The 21,109-nt window shown below is 48.4% G+C and overlaps 1 protein-coding gene across 1 annotated transcript in view; it reads left to right on the top strand.

Moving 5' to 3' along the window:
• Window positions 1-6,584: 6,584 nt before the first annotated feature.
• Window positions 6,585-21,109, top strand: part of LOC139276869 (protein-glutamine gamma-glutamyltransferase 2-like) — a 61,331-nt gene continuing 46,806 nt past the window's right edge. The window contains exons 1-5 of the mRNA XM_070894866.1: window positions 6,585-6,612; window positions 6,735-6,917; window positions 15,937-16,176; window positions 16,386-16,504; window positions 17,309-17,437. Coding sequence (XP_070750967.1) covers window positions 6,585-6,612; window positions 6,735-6,917; window positions 15,937-16,176; window positions 16,386-16,504; window positions 17,309-17,437 — 699 coding nt within the window. The remainder of the gene's footprint in view (window positions 6,613-6,734; window positions 6,918-15,936; window positions 16,177-16,385; window positions 16,505-17,308; window positions 17,438-21,109) is intronic.

Raw genomic sequence — 21,109 nt, 5'->3', positions numbered from 1 at the left:
GGAGATGCAGGAGGCGATTAAGCCGTTCCACAGAAGCAAAGACAAGTTGTCCCTTCAGGCGGACTGTCTATTGTGGGGCAATCGCGTGGTCTTGCCCACAAAAGGTAGAGATACGCTCATATGTGAACTGCACAGCACCCACCCAGGTATCGTAATGATGAAAGCCATAGCCAGATCCCATGTGTAGCGGCCCGGCATCGACTCAGATTTAGAGTCATGCGTGTGTCAGTGCAACACTTGCTCTCAGCTGAGCAATGCACCCAGAGAGGTCGTGGCCATTCAAACCGTGGTCGAGGATCCACGTGGACTCTGCGGGCCCATTTCTAGGAAAAATGCTTTTGGTTGTCATGGACGCTTACTCAAAATGGATTGAATGCGATAATGTCTGTAAGCACGTCCATGGCCACTATTGAAAGCCTACAAGCCGTGTTTGCCACGCATGGCCTGCCTGATGTCCTAGTCAGCAACAATGGGCCGTGCTTCACCAGTGCTGAATTCAGGGAATTCATGACCCGCAACGGGATCAAACGCATCACATCTGCCCCGTTCAAGCCCGCATCCAACGGCCAGGCAGAACGGGCAGTTCAGACCATCAAGCAACGCTTAAAACATGTGTCAGAAGGCTGCCTGCAGACCCGGTTGTCCCGAGTACTGCTCAGCTACTGCACCCGACCCCACTCACTCACCGGGGCTCCCCCAGCCAAGCTGCTCATGAAAAGGGCACTAAAAACAAGGCTTTCTCTTGTCCACCCTGACCTCCATGATCACGTGGAAGGCAAGCGGCATCAACAAAGTGTGTACCATGACTGAGCGAATTTGGCATGCGATATTGAGATCAATGATCCCAAATGGCTCGCTGGCACGGTCACAGCCAAAGAGGGGAGTAGGGTGTTTCTGGTCAAATTGGCCAATGACCAAACGCACAGAAAACATTTGGACCAAATCAAATTGCGGTTCACCAACAGCTATGAACAACCCGAAGAGGACACTACCAGCTTTGACCTTCCAACGCACACACAAGTGGCAACTGACATATTGGTTGACCACGAAGCCGAACTCATCATCCCCAGCAGTCTGGCAAGGCTGGCTGCCCAACAGCTCAGCAAAGAACTGACCAACCCACCCACACCCATATTTGTACCGAGATGATCGCCAAGGGAGTGTAAAGCCCCAGATCATCTCACCTTGTAAATAAGTGTACTGTTAACTTCACGGGAGAGTGATGTTATGTATTTAACCCCTTGTAACCTGCATGACACATGACCACCAGAGGGCCTACCTGTTGGAGTCCCAAGGGATCACAGCAGCCCTTGGGAGCATGGTATATAAGCTGGCCACCTATGAGATACCTGCACTCTGGAGTCTTATTAAAGGAGCTAAGGTCACCCTTGCTCATTGTACACAGTACTCAGTTTCATCCTTTATTATAAGTGTACCAGTCGGCACTGGCCAGTCGTGGGAAAATTTCTTATCCAGTAATGTCTGCTCATCTTTTAGGCTGACACTTCAGTGAAGTACTGAGGGGGGGGCTGCACTGTCGGAGGTGCCATCTTTTGGATGAGACGATAAAGTGAAAGAAATATTCTGCAAGTGATACAGGTACAGCGTCGAAAATCCAGAATTCCAAAATCCATACTGTTCCGGAATCGGGATACCAGGACAATCCGTGGAGTACAGAAGATGATCTGGAATCCGGACCCGCAGCACCGCCCCCCCCCCCCTCAACCTGCTCCGCCGCTGGACTCCCGGATCCCCACCGACCTTTCTCCCACCTCGGGCCACCGCCGACCTCTCCCCCACGACCTTTCCCCCACCGACCTCTCCCCCACGACTTCTCCCCCACCGACCTCTCCCCCACCGACCTCTCCCCCACGACCTCTCCCCACGACCTCTCCCCCACCGACCTCTCCCCCACCGACCTCTCCCCACGACCTCTCCCCCACCGACCTCTCCCCCTCGACCTCTCCCCCACGACCTCTCCCCCACCGACCTCTCCCCCACTGACCTCTCCCCCACGACCTCTCCCCCACCGACCTCTCCCCCACTGACCTCTCCCCCAGGACCTCTCCCCCACCGACCTCTCCCCACGACCTCTCCCCCACGACCTCTCCCCACGACCTCTCCCCCACCGACCTCTCCCCCACCGACCTCTCCTCCACGACCTCTCCCCCACCGACCTCTCCTCCACTGACCTCTCCCCCAGGACCTCTCCCCCACCGACCTCTCCCCCACGACCTCTCCCCCACGACCTCTCCTCCGCTGACCTCTCCCCGCCACCTCTCCCCCACGACCTCTTCCCCACGACCTCTCCCCCATCGACCTCTCCCCCACCGACCTCTCCCCCACCGACCTCTCGCCCGCCGACCTCTCCCCCGCCGACCTCTCCCCCGCCGACCTCTCCGCCGCCGACCTCTACCCCGCCGACCTCTCCCCCGCCGACCTCTCCCCCGCCGACCTCTCCCCCGCCGACCTCTCCCCCGCCGACCTCTCCCCCGCTGACCTCTCCCCCGCCGACCTCTCCCCCGCCGACCTCTCCCCCGCTGACCTCTCCGCCGCCGACCTCTACCCCGCCGACCTCTCTCCCGCCGACCTCTCCCCCGCCGACCTCTCCCCCGCTGACCTCTCCGCCGCCGACCTCTACCCCGCCGACCTCTCTCCCGCCGACCTCTTCCCCACCGACCTCGCTCCCACCTCGGGCCACCGCCGACCTCTCCCCCACGACCTCTCCCCCACATCCTCTGCCCCACCGACCTCTCCCCCACGACCTCTCCCCCACATCCTCTCCCCCACCGACCTCTCCCCCACGACTTCTCCCCCACATCCTCTCCCCCACCAACCTCTCCCCCACGACCTCTCCCCCACCGACCTTGCCTCCGCATTGGGCCGACCACCCCCGCCGCTGCCTGACCCCCCCCTCCCCTCTCCTCCCATCCCTGCCCCTACCTACCGGAAATACACAGAATCGGGAACGGCCTCGCCCCCGAGGCTCCCGGATATTCGACGCTGTACCTGTATGCGGAAATACTTGAAGCAGTTTACCTCATTGTCTGCCAGGCAAACAAATCAATAATCTGCATTTTCTTCACAAAGACATGTCCGTTTAATATTGGCAACTCCCATGGAGGTGCGGCCACAAATAAAGACAAAGTGTTACTGTAAACAGGTGCTCAGGCTGTATAAGTACAAGGTACATTCTGCTCTTGGAGGATACTGGAGAAGTTGGTCGGAGTGTGAGAGAGAGAGAAAAGCCATCTCGTTGAAAAAACATGTGTGAGTTCAATGTTCTCATTTTGAAGGATCTCTTATTTTGATTCCCCTTTCTGTCTATCTGTTTAATCTTGCTAAATTAATTTTCTTCTCTTTTTTTCCCCCTCTTCATGTTTAGACCTGAGCGCCTTGTGACATGATTGAGAGATGGTAGTTTGAGTGGGTTGAGGATAGAGTCTGCCACTTGATTGTGTGATTCTGTTCAGATAGTGCTGGCGTTATCACCTGGGGACACTTGTCTTTTCTCTCCCTTTGGGACCATTTAGATAATGGACTGAATGTGAGGGATTGAATATTTCATCATCATCATAGGCAGTCCCTCGGAATTGAGCAGGACTTCCTTCCACTCTTAACATGAGTTCTTAAGTGGCTGAACAGTCCAATACGAGAAACACAGTCCCTGTCACAGGCGTGACAGATAGTCGTTGAGAGAAAGGGTGGGTGGGACTGCTTTGCCGCACACTCCTTCCGCTGCCTGCGCTTGGTTTCTGCATGCTCTCGGCAATGAGACTCGAGTTGCTCAGCGCCCTCCTGGATGTTGTTCCTCAACTTAGGGCGGTCTTCGGCCAGGGGCTCCCAGGTGTCGGTGGGGATGTTGCACTTTATCAGGGAGGCTTTGAGGGTGTCCTTGTAACATTTCCGCTGTCCACCTTTGGCTTACATAGAAACATAGATACATAGAAAATAGATGCAGGAGTAGGCCATTCAGCCCTTCGAGCCTGCACCGCCATTCAATGAGTTCATGGCTGAACATGCAACTTCAGTATCCCACTCCTGCTTTCCTGCCATACCCTTTGATCGCCCTAGTAGTAAGGACTACATCTAACTCCTTTTTGAATATATTTAGTGAATTGGCCTCAACAACTTCCTTTGGTAGAGAATTCCACAGGTTCACCACTCTCTGGGTGAAGAAGTTTCTCCTCATCTCGGTCCTAAATGGCTTACCCCTTATCCTTAGACTGTGACGCCTGGTTCTGGACTTCCCCAACATTGGGAACATTCTTCCTGCATCTAACCTGTCTAAACCCATCAGAATTTTAAACGTTTCTATTTAAAAACGTTTCTCATTCTTCTGAACTCCAGTGAATACAAGCCCAGTTGATCCAGTCTTTCTTGATATGTCAGTCCCGCCATCCAGGGAATCAGTCTGGTGAACCTTCGCTGCACCCCCTCAATAGCAAGAATGTCCTTCCTCAAGTTAGGAGACCAAAACTGTACACAATACTCCAGGTGTGGCCTCACCAAGGCCCTGTACAACTGTAATAACACTTCCCTGCCCCTGTACTCAAATCCCCTCGCTATGAAGGCCAACATGCCATTTGCTTTCTTAACCGCCTGCTGTACCTGCATGCCAACTTTCAATGACTGATGTACCATGACACCCAGGTCTCGTTGCACCTCCCCCTTTCCTAATCTGTCACCATTCAGATAATAGTCTGTCTCTCTGTTTTTACCACCAAAGTGGATAACCTCACATTTATCCACATTATACTTCATCTGCCATGCATTTTCCCACTCACCTAACCTATCCAAGTCACTCTGCAGCCTCAAAGCATCCTCCTCGCAGCTCACACTGCCACCCAACTTAGTGTAATCCGCAAATTTGGAGTTAGTACATTTAATCCCCTCGTCTTAATCATTAATGTACAATGTAAACAGCTGAGGCCCCAGCACAGAACCTTGCGGTACCCCACTAGTCACTGCCTGCCATTCTGAAAAGTATCCATTTACTTCTACTCTTTGCTTCCTGTCTGACAACCAGTTCTCAATCCACATCAGCACACTACCCCCAATCCCATGTGCTTTAACTTTGCACATTAATCTCTTGTGTGGGACCTTGTCGAAAGCCTTCTGAAAGTCCAAATACTACTGGAAACATCCTCAAAAAATTCCAGAAGATTTGTCAAGCATGATTTCCCTTTCACAAATCCATGCTGACTTGCACCTATCATGTCACCTCTTTCCAAATGCGCTGAAAGTTGGCATCCTTAATAATTGATTCCATCATTTTAGCCACTACTGAGGTCAGGCTGACCGGTCTATAATTCCCTGTTTTCTCTCTCCCTCCTTTTTTTAAAAAATGGGGTTATGTTGGCTACCCTCCACTCCATAGGAACTGATCCATAGTCTATGGAATGTTTGAAAATGACTGTCAATGCATCCGCTATTTCCAAGGCCACCTCCTTAAGTACTCTGGGATGCAGTCCATCAGGCCCTGGGGATTTATCGGCCTTCAATCCCATCAATTTCCCCAACACAATTTCCCGACTAGTAAGGATTTCCCTCAGTTCCTCCTTCTTACTAGACCCTCTGACTCCTTTTATATCCGGAAGGTTGTTTGTGTCCTCCTTAGTGAATATCGAACCAAAGTACTTATTCAATTGGTCTGCCATTTCTTTGTTCCCCGTTATGACTTCCCCTGATTCTGACTGCAGGGGACCTACGTTTGTCTTTACTAACCTTTTTCTCTTTACATATCTATAGAAGCTTTTGCAGTCTGCCTTAATGTTCCCTGCAAGCTTCCTCTCGTACTCTATTTTCCCTGCCCTAATCAAACCCTTTGCCCTCCTCTGCTGAGTTCTAACTTTCTCCCAGTCCCCGGGTTCGCTGCTATTTCTGGCCAATTTGTATGCCACTTCCTTGGCTTTAATACTATCCCTGATTTCCCTTGATAGCCACGATTGAGCCACCTTCGCTTTTTTATTTTTACGCCAGACAGGGATGTATAATTGTTGTAGTTCATCCATGCAGTCTCTAAATGTCTGCCATTGCCCATCCACAGTCAACCCCTTCAGTATCATTCGCCAATCTATCCTAGTCAATTCACGCCTCATACCTTCAAAATTACCCTTCTTTAAGTTCTTGTTTATTTACAGCTCTATTTTATGCCCTGCTTTTGTTCATATTTTTCTGCGGTACTGAACATGCATTTTCAAACTTGTGGTTTACAGATAACCACAGCAGAATGCTACTAATCTATTTAATGTTAGCAGAGAGTGCGCAGAAGCGTCATTTTCACACAACTTCAAACTACTAAATACTTCGACAAACTCAGCAAGAGCCAGTAGAAATCAATCAGAAACTAACCAGTAACTAGTTGATGATCCCTTTAACTCGCGCTGGTGGGAGCATTCTTCCTGCTGCTGAACACACGTTCAGCTGTGCAAGCTCGAGAGAGGGCACTAGCTGGGGCGTTGAGCTCCGAAATTTCACCGCTGGCATCAAATCAGCATTGCACACTGATTGACGTCACGATCTGCCTACTCTGCATACTTCCAGCGCGTGCTGCACGTGTGTGCAATAACGCCCTACCCAAGATGGCATACTGCACGACCTGCACCAGAAGTATGCATGCCGCCATGGATGTCATATTGGAACCAAAATGGCACCCGTAGTGCCCAAACAATGGGTGCTACGGAGCAGAATTTTGTGGCCAATAGCTTTATAAATGTCCTTTGTTTTTCAAGCTGGGGTTTCTTCAAAATGCCGAGTTGACTTTCAATTTGAGAAGAATAACATGGAACACAGAACCGATGAGATCAGCACCAAGCGCCTGATAGTCAGAAGGGGCCAGATCTTCAACATTAAGGTGGACTTCACGGATGGATCCAATCTGGAAATGACCAAGTTTAGATTGATCTTCGAGACAGGTAAATGCCCCCACCCTGCCCCACCCCGCCCCCTGCGCCCCGCCCCATCCCCACACCTGGCCTGCACCCCCCCTGCCCCGCCATCCCTCCACCCCTCCGACTTTCCCCTCCGTCCCCTCCCGCCCCTCCCTGACCCCCACCCTGCCATCCCTCTGCCCTGCCCCATCTCCCCACCCCCGGCACGACCCCCCCTTCCGCCCCGATCCCTGCATCATCCTGGACCCAGCACCTAACCTGGGCCTGTGGTGTCCAGCCTGTGTGCCCCATGTGACTGGAAGCCAGCCAGCCAATCAGACTGTCTTCTGGCCATGGAACCCACCTTTTGTGTTGCTGTGAATTTAAAACTTCATGGTTTCCCACTGTCTCCCGTTGCATGCCGGTAGGAAAGGGGAAAATCTAGCCCTACATATTTCACTGTGGAAAAGTGCTGCACAATAAAGCCCTCACTGGCCACTTGTGGCAAATTAGGATTCCAGATGTGGTTAATTTGATTTCTGATTGGCTAGCTAATAAAAATTGAGTACTGACACCGTCGTTGTGGTGTCCCTGCACCGTACTACAAACTCACATGAGGCATGTACTGCAGACAAAGTCACTATGTGACCTTAACCTTTATTCCCAGGACCAAGGAGTGCTGACCCTGGGTGGGACCTCCCCTTTTATACCTGGAAACCCAGGTGAGGAGTGTCTCCCACAAGTTCACTCCCTGTGGTCAGGGTGTGCATTTCTAGGGTATAAGTACAGTGTACATGAGTTGCATGAAGGTTACAGTTACATGAAGATTACCGTTGCATGATGGTTACATACATGACATCACCTCCCCCCTTACGTCTTTTTATGTCAAAGGTTGAGTCTTTCAGCTGGTTGCTCTCTCGTGGAGCGCCGCAGTTGGAGCTCTGGTGGCTGAGCCTCGGCACGCATCTCTGTCACCTGAGGTGATTCCGGCCTGTCCGGGCTGGCCGCAGGGACTGTGCATGCTGAGGATTGCACTCGTTACTCGTCCACTGGCAGTGGTGTGGGTGACATCTCATGCTCTTCTTCAGGTTCCTCTGTGTCTATGCTGAACCTTTTCTTTACTTGGTCCAAGTGTTTGCGGCATATCTGCCTATTGTTTAGTCTAACCACTATGACCCTATTCCCTTCTTTGCCAATTACGGTGCCCTCAAGCCACTTGGGTCCCAAAGCATGGTTAAGAACAAATACCGGGTCATCCATATCTATACACCTCCCCCTTGAGTTTCGATCATGGAACTCGGTTTGGGACTGCCGCTTGCCCTCAACAATGTCTGCCAGGGCTGGGTGAATGAGGGACAGCCGCGTTTTAAGCGTGCATTTCATGAGGAGTTCCGCTGGCGGGACTCCCGTGAGCGAGTGCGGACAGGAGCTGTAGGCCAGCAGGGGGCGCGATAGGCGATACTGAAGGGAGGGTCCTTGGATGCGTAGCATGCCCTGTTTTATGACTTGGACCGCCCGTTCTGCCTGGCCATTGGAAGCCGGCTTGAACGGTGCTGTCCGGACGTGTTTGATACCATTACCCAACATAAACTCCTGGAATTCATGGCTGGTGAAACACGGGCCATTGTCGCTGACCAGAATGTCCAGCAAGCCGTGCGTCGCGAAAACCATACGCAGACTCTCCATGGTGATGGATGCCGTGCACGAGTTTAATATGATGCGCTCGATCCATTTCAACGATCAGGAACATTTCCCCATGAACGGGCCCGCATAGTCTACGTGAATACGTGACCATGGCCTGGTGGGCCAGGGCCACGGGCTGAGTGGGGCCTCCCTGGGGGCATTGCCCAGCTGGGTACACGTCGTGCACCTGCGAACCCAGTGTTCCAGGTCTGAGTCAATTCCCGGCCACCATACATGTGAACGGGCAATGGCTTTCATTAACACGATGCCAGGGTGCTCGCTGTGGAGTTCCCTGATGAACGCTTCCCTTCCTTTCTGGGGCATGACTACTCAGCTGCTCCATAGCAGGCAGTCGGCTTGGATGGAGAGCTCATCCATCCGTCTCTGAAACGGTCTGATCTCTTCGGGGCACGCGGGTGCCCAATCCCCAGTCTGGACACATTTCTCGATCATGGATAGGAGAGTTGGTCCAGAGTTTGATCTGGTGGGCTGTGATGGGGGAGCCTGCGGTGTCAAAAGCCTCAACCAGCCATGACCATCTCAGTGCTTTGCTCCGTTGTCCCCTCGGTGGTGGCCAGTGGGAGCCTGCTGAGCGCATCAGTGCAATTTTCGGTGCCTGGCCGGTGTCATATCGTGTAGTCATATGCAGCCAGCGTGAGAGCCCATCGCTGTATGCGAGCTGACGCATTGGCATTGACAGCCTTGCTGTCGGACAACAGGGATGTTAACGGCTTGTGGTCCATCTCTAGCTCGAACCGTCTCCCGAAAAGGTACTGGTGCATCTTTTTCATACTGTAAACACCAGCGAGTGCTTCCTTTCTGACCATGCCGTATCCACGCTCTGCCTGGTTGGAGTCACCGGTTGGAGTCGGCCGTCATCATTACCCTGCTGCAACTCACACCCAACCCCGTAGGACGATGCATCGCACATTAAAACCAGTTTTTTACAGGGGTCATACAAAGTCAACAGTTTGTTAGAACACAGCAGGTTCCTCGCCTTATTGAAAGCCCGTTGTTGACAATCCCCCATTATGTGTTACCACCAAGTTTGCACTGCCTAGCACTGGGATGATCTCTTTGGTGTACATCCATAGCTGCGTGTCAATGCATTCCAGTTTGGGCCTGCTAGCTCTGTGTGGCCATAGTCTCTCAAATTGTTGGGCGCTCATAAGTGACTGGCTATCTTCCATATCCGGCTCCATGCGCACCGGGATGCCATTCAATAAAACTTTCATTATCATGGGTGGCATTTTAGTGTATGAGCTGTGGACATCAGCCACGTGAACCCGCTGAACTTCAGCATCCATGGCTTTTCCCCAGGCATCATCCTGCATTGCAGACCCCTCGTCTTGTTCCTCTGTCTCACAGATTAGCCTCGCCACAGCCTTTTTGCACATCCTGGCCAAGTGTCCACTGACGTTACAAATCCTACAGGTATATTGCTGGAACCTGCAGCTTTTCGCATCTCGAGCATCAGCTGAGATTGTTGTTAACAAAAGGACTGTTACCAGGCATTCCTCTCTAATTGCCCATTTGGTTGTTTCTAAGCATTCTGATGGTGGGTGTTAATGGTCCCATCGCAGGACGCATTGTTCTTTGTGATGGCGTGAATTGCCGATCCCCTTTCCATTGTCCCTGTTGCGGGCCCACCCTAGAGTCTGTTGCTGCCTGGGCGGTTTCGAAATGCCCTTGCCTGCCTGCGGGGTCCCTAGCCGCGTTCACAATGTTAACTCCCTGGTCCATCGCAACGTTGGGACCAGGGCTGCACGTGTAAATTAGCTTGGTCTCCTCTTCCCCTGTCATAAAGGTCTGAGCTATCAACGCCGCCCCTTCTAAAGTCAAGTCCTTTGCCTCCATAAGCTTCCTGAAAATCCCAGCATGATTAATGCCCTCAATGAAAAAGTCCCTTAACATCTCCCCCCTGCTGGTGTCTGTGAATTTACAGAGACTGGCCAAGCGCCGCAGGTGCGCAACGAAGACTGAGATGTATTGTCCCTCCCAACGCTGGGGTGTGTGGAACCAGTGCCGGGCCATGTGTACGCTACTCGCCGGCTTGAGATGCTCACTGATCAGTTGGCTGACCTCTTCAAAGGACTTGTCCGCTGGCTTTTGGGGTGCGAGCAGGTCTTTCATCAGCACATACGTCTGTGGTCCGCAGCTGGTCAGTAGATGCGCCCTCCGCTTCTCAGTCGCTGTCGCTCCCAGCCAGTCCTTCGTGACAAAGCTCTGCTGGAGTCTTTCCACGAAGTTGTCCCAGTCCTCACCCACACAGTAATGTTCCTCTGTGCTACCGGTGGCCATCCTCGTGGTTCGGTGATTCCCGTTTCTCGTCGCCAAATGTGGTGTCCCTGTACCGTACTACAAACTCACACGAGGCATGTATTGCAGACACAGTCACTACGTGACCTTAACCTTTATTACCAGGACCAAGGAGTGCTGACCCTGGGTGGAACCTCCCCTTTTATACCTGGAAACCCAGGTGAGGAGTGTCTCCCACAAGTTCACCTCCTGTGGTCAGGGTGTGCATTTCTAGGGTATAAGTACAGTGTACAGGAGTTGCATGAAGGTTACAGTTGCATGAAGATTACCGTTGCATGATGGTTACATACATGACAGTCGTTGACCATGTGATTTCAGTACTCATACTCGGAAGGTGTATGCATGTGAACTTTAACCTTCTGGTGCATTTGTTGGTAAAATGGTCAGACAAAAAGCAGAGACTTTGAATGCTTTACAAAAAGAAAGAAAGAAAGAAAGAAAGAAAGAAAGAAAGAAAGAAAGAAAGAAAGAAAGAAAGAAAGAAAGAAAGAAAGAAAGAACGATTGCATTTATATAGCACCTTTCACGACCACTGATGTCTTAAATTGCTTTACAGCCAATGAAGTGTAATCACTGTTGTAACGTGGGAAACTGAATGGTGATAGATGTTTGTTACGTGAATATACATGCATAAAATACATTTGCTTCTATTTAAGGTGCTTAGAAACATAGAAACATAGAAAATAGGTGCAGGAGTAGGCCATTCGGTCCTTCGAGCCTGCACCACCATTCAATAAGATCACAGCTGATCATTCATCTCAGTACCCCTTTCCTGCTTTCTTTCCATACCCCTTGATCCCTTTAGCCGTAAGGGCCATATCTAACTCCCTCTTGAATATATCCAATGAACTGGCATCAACAACTCTCTGCGGTAGAGAATTCCACAGGTTAACAACTCTCTGGGTGAAGAAGTTTCTCCCCATCTCAGTCCTAAATGGCTTACCCCTTATCCTTAGACTGTAACCCCTGATTCTGGACTTCCCCAACATCGGGAACATTCTTCCTGCATCTAACCTGTCCAGTCCCGTCAGAATTTTGTATGTTTCTATGAGATCTCCTCTCATCCTTCTAAACTCCAGTGAATACAGGCCCAGTCGATCCAGTCTCTTCTCATATGTCAGTCCTGCCATCCCGGGAATCAGTCTGGTGAACTTTCGCTCAATAGCAAGAACGTCCTTCCTCAGATTAGGAGACCAAAACTGAACACAATATTCCAGGTGAGGCCTCACTAAGGCCCTGTACAACTGCAGTAAGACCTCCCTGCTCCTATAATCAAATCCCCTAGCTATGAAGGTCAACATACCATTTGCCTTCTTCACCACCTGCTGTACCTGCATGCCCACTTTCAATGACTTTCTACTAAAACAGACTCACTGTAGCCATGCCAGTAGCTAGTCAATAATTTCTATTGGACGACACTGCCTGAGACTTTAGAGTAAGGTCAGAACACAAGAACACAAGGAATAGGAGCAGGAATAGGCCATTTGATCCCTTGAGCCTGCTCTGCCATTTAATAAGATCATAGCTGATCTGATCATGGACTCAGCTCCACTTCCCTGTAACCCCTTATTCCCTTATCACTCAAAAATCTGTCTATCTCCTCCTTAAATATATTCAATGACCCAGCCTCCAAAGCTCTCTGGGGCAGATAATTCCACAGATTTACAACCCTCTGAGAGAAGAAATTCCTCCTCATCACAGTTTTAAATGGGCGGCCCCTTATTCTGAGACTTTGCCACCTAGTTTTAGTTTCCCATATGAGTGGAAATATCCTCTCTGCATCCACCTTGTCGAGCCCCCTCATTATCTTATATGTTTCGATAAGATCACTTCTCATTCTTCTGAAATCCAATGAGTAGAGGCCCAACCTACTCAACCTATCTTCATAAGTCAACCCCTCATCTCCAGAATCAACCTATGAACCTTCTAAGAATGCAAGTATATCCTTCCTTAAATACGGAGACCAAAACTGCACGCAGTACTCCAGGTGTAGCCTCACCAATACCCTGTACAGCTGTAGCAGGACTTCTCTGCTTTTATACTCTATCCCCCTTGCCATAAAGGCCAACATTCCATTTGCCTTCCTGATTACTTGCTGTACCTGCATATGAACTTTTTGTGTTTCATGCACAAGGACCCGCAGGTCCGTCTGTACTGCAGTACTTTGCAATTTTTCTCCATTCAAATTATAATTTGCTTTTCTATTATTTCTGCCAAAGTGGATAACCTCACATTTTTTCACATTATACTCCATCTGCCAAATTTTTGCACCACTCACTTAGCCTGTCTATATTCCTTTGCAGATTTTAAATGTCCTCCTCACAATTTGCTTTCCCAACCATCTTTGTATCATCAGTAAACTTAGCTACATTACACTCGGTCCCTTCATCCAAGTCGTTAATATAAATTGTAAATAGTTGAGGCCCCAGCACTGATCCCTGCGGCACCCCACTGGTTAATCTTTGCCAATCGGAAAACGACACATTTATCCCGACTCTCTGTTTTCTGTTAGTTAGCCAATCCTCAATCCATGCTAATATTTTATCCCAACCCCGTGAACTTTTATCTAATGCAGTAACCTTTTATGTGGCACCTTATCGAATGCCTTCTTGAAATCCAAATACACCATATCCACTGGTTCCCCCTTATCCACCCTGCTCATTACATCCTCAAAGAACTGCAGCAAATTTGTCAAACATGATTTCCCTTTCATAAAACCATGCTGACTCTGCTTGGTAGAATTATGCTTTTCCAAATATCCTGCTACTGCTTCCTCAATAATGGATTCCAGCATTTTTCCAAGGATAGATGTTAGGCTAACTGGTCTATAGTTTCCTGCTTTCTGTCTGCCTCCCGATACATTTGCGGTTTTCCAATCCACTGGGATCTCCACAGAATCTAGGGAATTTTAGTAGATTACAAACAATGCATCCACTATCTCTGCAGTCACTTCTTATAGGACCCTAGGGTGCAAGCCATCAGATCCAGGGGACTTGTCTGCCATTAGTCCTATTATTTTACCGAGTACTACTTCATTAGTGATAGTGATTGTATTAAGTTCCTCCCTCCCTATAGCCCCTTGATTATCCACTATTGGGATGCTTTTAGTGCCTTCTACTGTGAAGACCGATACAAGGTATTTGTTCAAAGTCTCTAACATTTCCCTGTTCCCCATTATAAGTTCTCCAGTTTCATCCTCTCGGGACCAACATTTACTTAACCACTCTTTTTCTTTTTACGTACCTGTAGTTAGTTATGAGGACAGATTGGATAGGCTGGGTTTGTTCTCATTGGAACAGAGGAGGTTGAGAGGAGACCTTACTGAGGTGTACAAAATATTGAGAGGCCTGGACATAGTGGATAGTAAGGGTCTATTTCCATTGGTGGAGGGGTCTATTACGAGGGGGCATAGTTTTAAGTCGGTTGGGGGAAGGTTTAGAGGGAATTTGAGGAGGGCTTCTTTATGCGGGGAGTTGTGGGGATCTGGAATTCGCTGCCTGGAAGAGTGGTGGATACAGAAACCCTCACCACTTTTAAGAGATGGTTGGATGGGCACTTAAAGTGCAGTAACCTGCAGGGTTACGGACCTAGAGCTGGTAATTGGGATTAGACTGGATGACCTTTTGTTGGACGGCGCAGATATAATGGTAAGTACTGCAGGGAATCGAATACGGCCAGGGTGATCTCCTGGACTAGTTTCGATCGCCTGGATGGGTCGGAGAGGAATTTTCCCAGATGTTTTTCTCCCTAAATTGGCCTGGGGTTTTATCTGGTTTTTGCCTCTCCCAGGAGATCACATGGCTCTGGTTGGGATGAAATGTAGAATGTTTCAGTATGAGGGGTGTCGCAGTTGTGTGAGGCAGACTGGTTTGGGCTGGATGCTCTTTGTCTTTCCGCATTGTTCATAGGTTTGTATGTAACCTTCAGGGCTGCTGACGAAGGGCCATGTGGCTCTTTGTCGGCCGGCATGGACACGATGGACCAAAATGGCCTCCATCTGCGCTGTTAGTTTCTATGTTTCTATGTTTCTGTAGAAACTCTTACTATCTGTTTTTATATTTCATGCTAGTTTACTTTCATAATCTATCTTCCCTCTCTTTATTTTTTTTTCGTTGTTCTTTGCTGGCTTTTTAAAGTTTCCCAATCCCCTGGCCTCCCATTAGTCTTGGCTACATTCTATGCCCTTGTTTTCAATTTGATACCATCCCTTATTTCCTTAGTTAGCCACAGATGATTATCCCTTCTCTTACAGCCTTTCCTTCTTATTGGGATATATTTTTGTTGAGAGTTATGAAATACCTCCTTAAATGTCTGCCACTGCTCATCCACCGTTCCAGTCTTTAATCTATTTTCCCAGTCCACTTTGGCCAACTCTGCCTTCATACCTTTGTAGTCTCCTTTATTTAAGCTTAGGACACTGATTAGAGATCCAACTTTCTCACCCTTCAACTGAATTTGAAATTCAACCATGTTATGGTCACTCATTCCTAGAGGATCCTTTACTTGGAGATCATTTATTAATCCTGTCTCGTTACACAGTACCAGATCTAAGATAAATTTTGGTTGGTTCCGGAACGTACTGTTCAAGGAAGCTATCCTGGATGCACTCTATGAAGTCTTCCTTAAGGCTACCCTGGCCAATTTGCTTTGTCCAATCAATATGAAGGTTAAAATCTCCCATGATTAGTGCCATTCCTTTTTTACAAGCCTCATTATTTCTTGATTGATACTCCATCCAACAGTGTAGCTACTGTTAGGGGCCTATAGACTCTGCCCACCAGAGGCCTGACTCCAGCAACTTTAGGGTTGATACAATGTGGGGACCTCTTTGCACTGATGTCAAAGGTGTAGTTTTGGTGTATCATAAGATAAGTGCAAATGAGACATGAGGGGAATATTACCTTGCACTGGGATCTGGATAAATAACCAGTGTAACGACTGCTGAAGCGAATTAGCTTAACATATATTGAATATAAATTACATGATCATAAAATATAAAAGCTTGGTACAAAGCTACCTTTTCTGTCGTATTATTAATCTAACAGTGCTTCTTTTGCTTTAGGTCCAAAACCGAGCACTGCCATAAGAACCAAAATAGTGGTTCCTTTCACAAAGTCAATAGATTTCAAAAGATGGAGTGCGATTATTTCCTCTTCCACCAAGAGTGAATGGTGCCTAGCCATATCACCATCGCCAGAAGCCATGATTGGTTACCACAGATTAATTCTGCAACACACTGATGACGAAGATGTGAAGCACTATCTTGGAAACTTTGTGGTACTCTTCAACCCATGGTGCTCAGGTACAACTCCTTTTAAGTAAGAGTATTCCTGCAATTGGCATGTTATCCCATGTGGTGCTGTGGTGAATGCTTCACAATTGTGCGTGAGTTCAGCTGATTTTGACGGTCATGCTGGAACCAGTGCATTATCAGCCCCACAATTGTAATTGTTCTATTGTTTATACATCACAAATGATCTGATTATTGCCCCATCTGCTTTACCTATTCAGAGGATGAAGTCTTTCTGAACAGTGATTTACAACGAGATGAGTATGTGATGAATGAAACTGGAATTATTTATGCTGGTGCTACAGAAGACATATCATTTTTTAGCTGGAACTTTGGACAGGTATATGAAAATCAGAAAACTTCCTGGTGCATTCCCTTTATCAGCTAACGTTAAATCCTGTGACATTTTTAGACTTTTACTTATATGGTTTGGTCGGAATTCTGTTTTAATTCAAATTACGTTATTGATATAAGGTCAGATTCTGCTTACAAAGTGTTAATTCCCAGAGATACACAAAGGTTTTAAAAAGTTGATTAGGATGATTTCTGAATGGAATATCAAACGGTGGAAGTTATGTACAGTTTTGAGATAAAGCTGTGCATAAAGTGCTCTTATGGAAGATCTCTCTTATCAGTGTATAAGTCTGCACATTGGCATTGCATCTTGGGCTTAGTGAACACCTGAACGTACAGCCATAACAGAATCCTGATCTGCAGCACAGGAACAGTTAAATGATTTGAACACTGCAGGAGGCTGAGCATTGTATAACCTTTTTGAAGGAACCAAAGCGAAGTGCAGGACACCACTAAGATTGAAACAAGAAGGGGAAGGTGAGGTAAATTGGGAAGTGGTGATTAGGTGACTCCAATATTGGATTTAAAAGTCTGTAATTTGAATGGGGGAGAAAAGTTTAAGGGAAGTGAGCAGTTTGATCGTTCTGAGGCTCTGAAGTTAGAAGTTAGTGTATTATGTTAAAGGATACAGGGGAGAGCAGGAGCACAGAAGACAGCTTATATATTGCATTGCTAATGAATGAAGAAAAGTAAAATTAAATCAAATGGAATACTGCAGCATGAGAGGACTTCAATTAATGAATCATTTCTAATACTGTTGACCAATTGATACAAATGTTAATTTTTCCAGTTTGAAGAAGATATTTTGGACATCTGCCTTAAGATATTGGACAACGCACCCAAATATCTGAAAAACCCAAATCAAGCACTTCAAAAAACAGGTTCTTCTGTTTATATCGTGAGAACTGTGTCTGCCATGGTAAGCGTTTAAATGTGAACAGTAAAGGTGCAGCTTCCCAATGGTTTTGTTGGTGAAGTCACTGTGTCGTCAGCTGTATAGATTTGAAGGTCCTAGATTTGATTCCCAGTCTGTGATGACTTAGCTGATTGCTGCCAGAAAAGGCCGTTGGGTTCTACAATTAGCCTCAAGTTCTAGGCCAAGGAAGAGGGCATTCAGGCAGGGTTATGAAGTGATCCCTGTGCATTCATGTCGATTTCTGTTGAGGACAGCATTGGGTTTGAAATACTGCCCACATTAATTTGCCAATATTCACTGTATAGGCTCATACATGAAGAATGGCTGCCTTGGGAAAGGGACTGAGGGGGCCTGGCATCGATGGAACCAGCACCAAGCAAGATCCTCAGGAAAGGAGGAGGGGAGAAAGGGGGCGAAAAGTATTGCTGATAATAAGAGGACAGTTAATGAGTAACTTTAATGAATAATAAAATAATGGCCTCTAATTTGCAGTCAGCAGCAAAGCAAAGGCATTCGCCATTGGCCGCGAAGTAAGCTCCGTGCAAAGATCTTGCGATCTCTGTGTTTAGAGGGAATCCCATAATGCAGGCTGCTGTGACATCAACAACTTGTCTAAGCAGCCAATCAAAAGGCAGATCTTCTCACAGACAGCACACCAGGAAGTGGATAAACTCTTAAAATTCTCACTGAGAGAGCAATCCAAAGATTGGGGCGCTCACATGGGGACAAGACAAATCGGGAAATATAGATGAACAAACGTTCAGAAAAATCATTTTACTTTTTTGTTAAGTTTCTCAAAAATTAAGTATCTTTTTAAAATTAAAATGGATGAATTTGAAACTGTACAAAATTTAAATTAGTTTTTCAGAACCATAACCTTTTTTTGGATTCAATATGTTGTTAAAGCCTCAGTTACACATAATCCCCTTGGGTCTAACTTTTAGTGGGGAGTTTAACAGTGTACTTACTGCAGAAGAGCTGAAGTTTTCGCTAGCTTTCATGATTTGAGAGATGTCACTGATTGCCAGCTCTGCGGCTCTGTGCGGGTGCACGGGGGTGGGGGGGTGCACGGGGGGGTGGGGGGTGGATGGGTGCACAGGGGGGGTGGGTGGGGGGTGGATGGGGGGGCTGGGTGGGGGGTGGGGGGTGCACGGGGGGGGTGAATGGGGGGATGGGGGGTGGATGGGGGGGTGGGGGTGGATGGAGGGGTGGGGGGTGCACGGGGGGGTGGGTGGGGGTGGAAGGGGGGGTAGGGGGTGGATGGGGGGTGGGGGTGGATGGGGGGGTTGGGGGTGCACGGGTGGTGGGGGGCGGGAGAGTGGGTGGGACGTGGCGGGCAGGGGGTGGGTGTGGGGGGCTGCGCGGGTGAGGTTGCATGGGGGGGTGGGGGCAGGGAGGGGCCAGGGGGTGGTGGGGGAGGCGGGCGGTGGGTGGGTGGTGCGCAGACAGTGGATGGGGGCTGCACGGGGGGGTGGGCAGGGGGTGCATGAGTGGGGGGGGTGTGGGATGGATGGGGGGTGTGGGGGGGATGCGGGGGGTTGGGGATCGGGGGGGTGGGCAGGGAGCAGGAGGTGCGTGATTGGGGGGGGTGGGCGGGTGGGTGGTGCTCGGGGGGTGGGTGGGGGTGCGTACAGCACATAGAAAACATAGAAAAACATAGAAAATAGGTGCAGGAGTAGGCCATTCGGCCCTTCGAGCCTGCACCGCCATTCAATGAGTTCATGGCTGAACATGCAACTTCAGTACCCACTTCCTGCTTTCTCACCATACCCCTTGATTCCCCTAGTAGTAAGGACTACATCTAACTCCTTTTTGAATATATTTAGTGAATTGGCCTCAACAACTTTCTGTGGTAGAGAATTCCACAGGTTCACCACTCTCTGGGTGAAGAAGTTTCTCCTCATCTAGGTCCTAAATGGCTTACCCCTTATGCTTAGACTGTGACCCCTGGTTCTGGACTTCCCCAACATTGGGAACATTCTTCCTGCATGTAACCTGTCTGAACCCATCAGAATTTTAAACATTTCTATAAGGTCCCCTCTCATTCTTCTGAACTCCAGTGAATACAAGCCCAGTTGATTTAGTTTTTCTTGATAGGTCAGTCCCGCCATCCCGGGAATCAGTCAGGTGAACCTTCACTGCACTCCCTCAATAACAAGAATGTCCTTCCTCAGGTTAGGAGACCAAAATGTACACAATACTCCAGGTGTGGCCTCACCAAGGTCCTGTACAACTGTAGCAACACCTCCCTGCCCCTGTACTCAAATCCCCTCGCTATGAAGGCCAACATGCCATTTGCTTTCTTAACCGTCTGCTGTACCTGCATGCCAACCTTCAATGACTGATGTACCAAGACATCCAGGTCTCGTTGCACCTCCCCTTTCCCTAATCTGTCACCATTCAGATAATAGTCTGTCTCTCTGTTTTTACCACCAAAGTGGACAACCTCACATTTATCCACATTATACTTCATCTGCCATGCATTTGCCCACTCACCTAACCTATCCAAGTCACTCTGCAGCCTCATAGCATCCTCCTCGCAGCTCACACTGCCACCTAACTTAGTGTCATCCGCAAATTTGGAGATACTACATTTAATCCCCTCGTCTAAATCATTAATGTACAGTGTAAACAGCTGGGGCCCAGCACAGAACCTTGTGGTACCCCACTAGTCACTGCCTGCCATTCTGAAAAGTACCCATTTACTCCTACTCTTTGCTTCCTGTCTGACAACCAGTTCTCAATCCACGTCAGCACACTATCCCCAATCCCATGTGCTTTAACTTTGCACATTAATCTCTTGTGTGGAACCTTGTCGAAAGCCTTCTGAAAGTCCAAATATACCACATCAAATGGTTCTCCCTTGTCCACTCTACTGGAAACATCCTCAAAAAATTCCAGAAGATTTGTCAAGCATGATTTCCCTTTCACAAATCTATGCTGACTTCGACCTATCATGTCACCTCTTTCCAAATGCGCTGCTATGACATCCTTAATAATTGATTCCATCATCTTACCCACTACCGATGTCAGGCTGACCGGTCTATAATTCCCTGTTTTCTCTCTCCCTCCTTTTTTAAAAAGTGGGGTTACATTGGCTACCCTCCACTCCATAGGAACTGATCCAGAGTCAATGGAATGTTGGAAAATGACTGTCAATGCATCCGCTATTTCCAAGGCCACCTCCTTAAGTACTCTGGGATGCAGTCCATCAGGCCCTGGAGATTTATCGGCCTTCAATCCCATCAATTTCCCCAACACAATTTCCCGACTAATAATTATTTCCCTCAGTTCCTCCTCCTTACTAGACCCTCTGACCCTTCTTATATCCGGATTGTTGTTTGTGTCCTCCTTAGTGAATACCGAACCAAAGTACTTGTTCAATTGGTCTGCCATTTCTTTGTTCCCCGTTATGATTTCCCTTGATTCTGACTGCAGGGTACCTACATTTACTAACCTTTTTCTATAGAATATCTATAGAAACTTTTGCAATCCGTCTTAATGTTCCCTGCAAGCTTCTTCTCGTACTCCATTTTCCCTGCCCTAATCAAACCCTTTGTCCTCCTCTGCTGAGTTCTAAATTTCGCCCAGTCTCCGGGTTCGCTGCTATTTCTGGCCAATTTGTATGCCACTTCCTTGGCTTTAATACTATCCCTGATTTCCCTTGATAGCCAC

Source organism: Pristiophorus japonicus, chromosome 12 (assembly GCF_044704955.1).
Source record: "Pristiophorus japonicus isolate sPriJap1 chromosome 12, sPriJap1.hap1, whole genome shotgun sequence".
In the NCBI taxonomy this organism is placed as follows: Eukaryota; Metazoa; Chordata; class Chondrichthyes; family Pristiophoridae; genus Pristiophorus; species Pristiophorus japonicus.
Note: the sequence above shows the minus strand (reverse complement) of the source record. Positions and strands in the feature narration are given on the sequence as shown.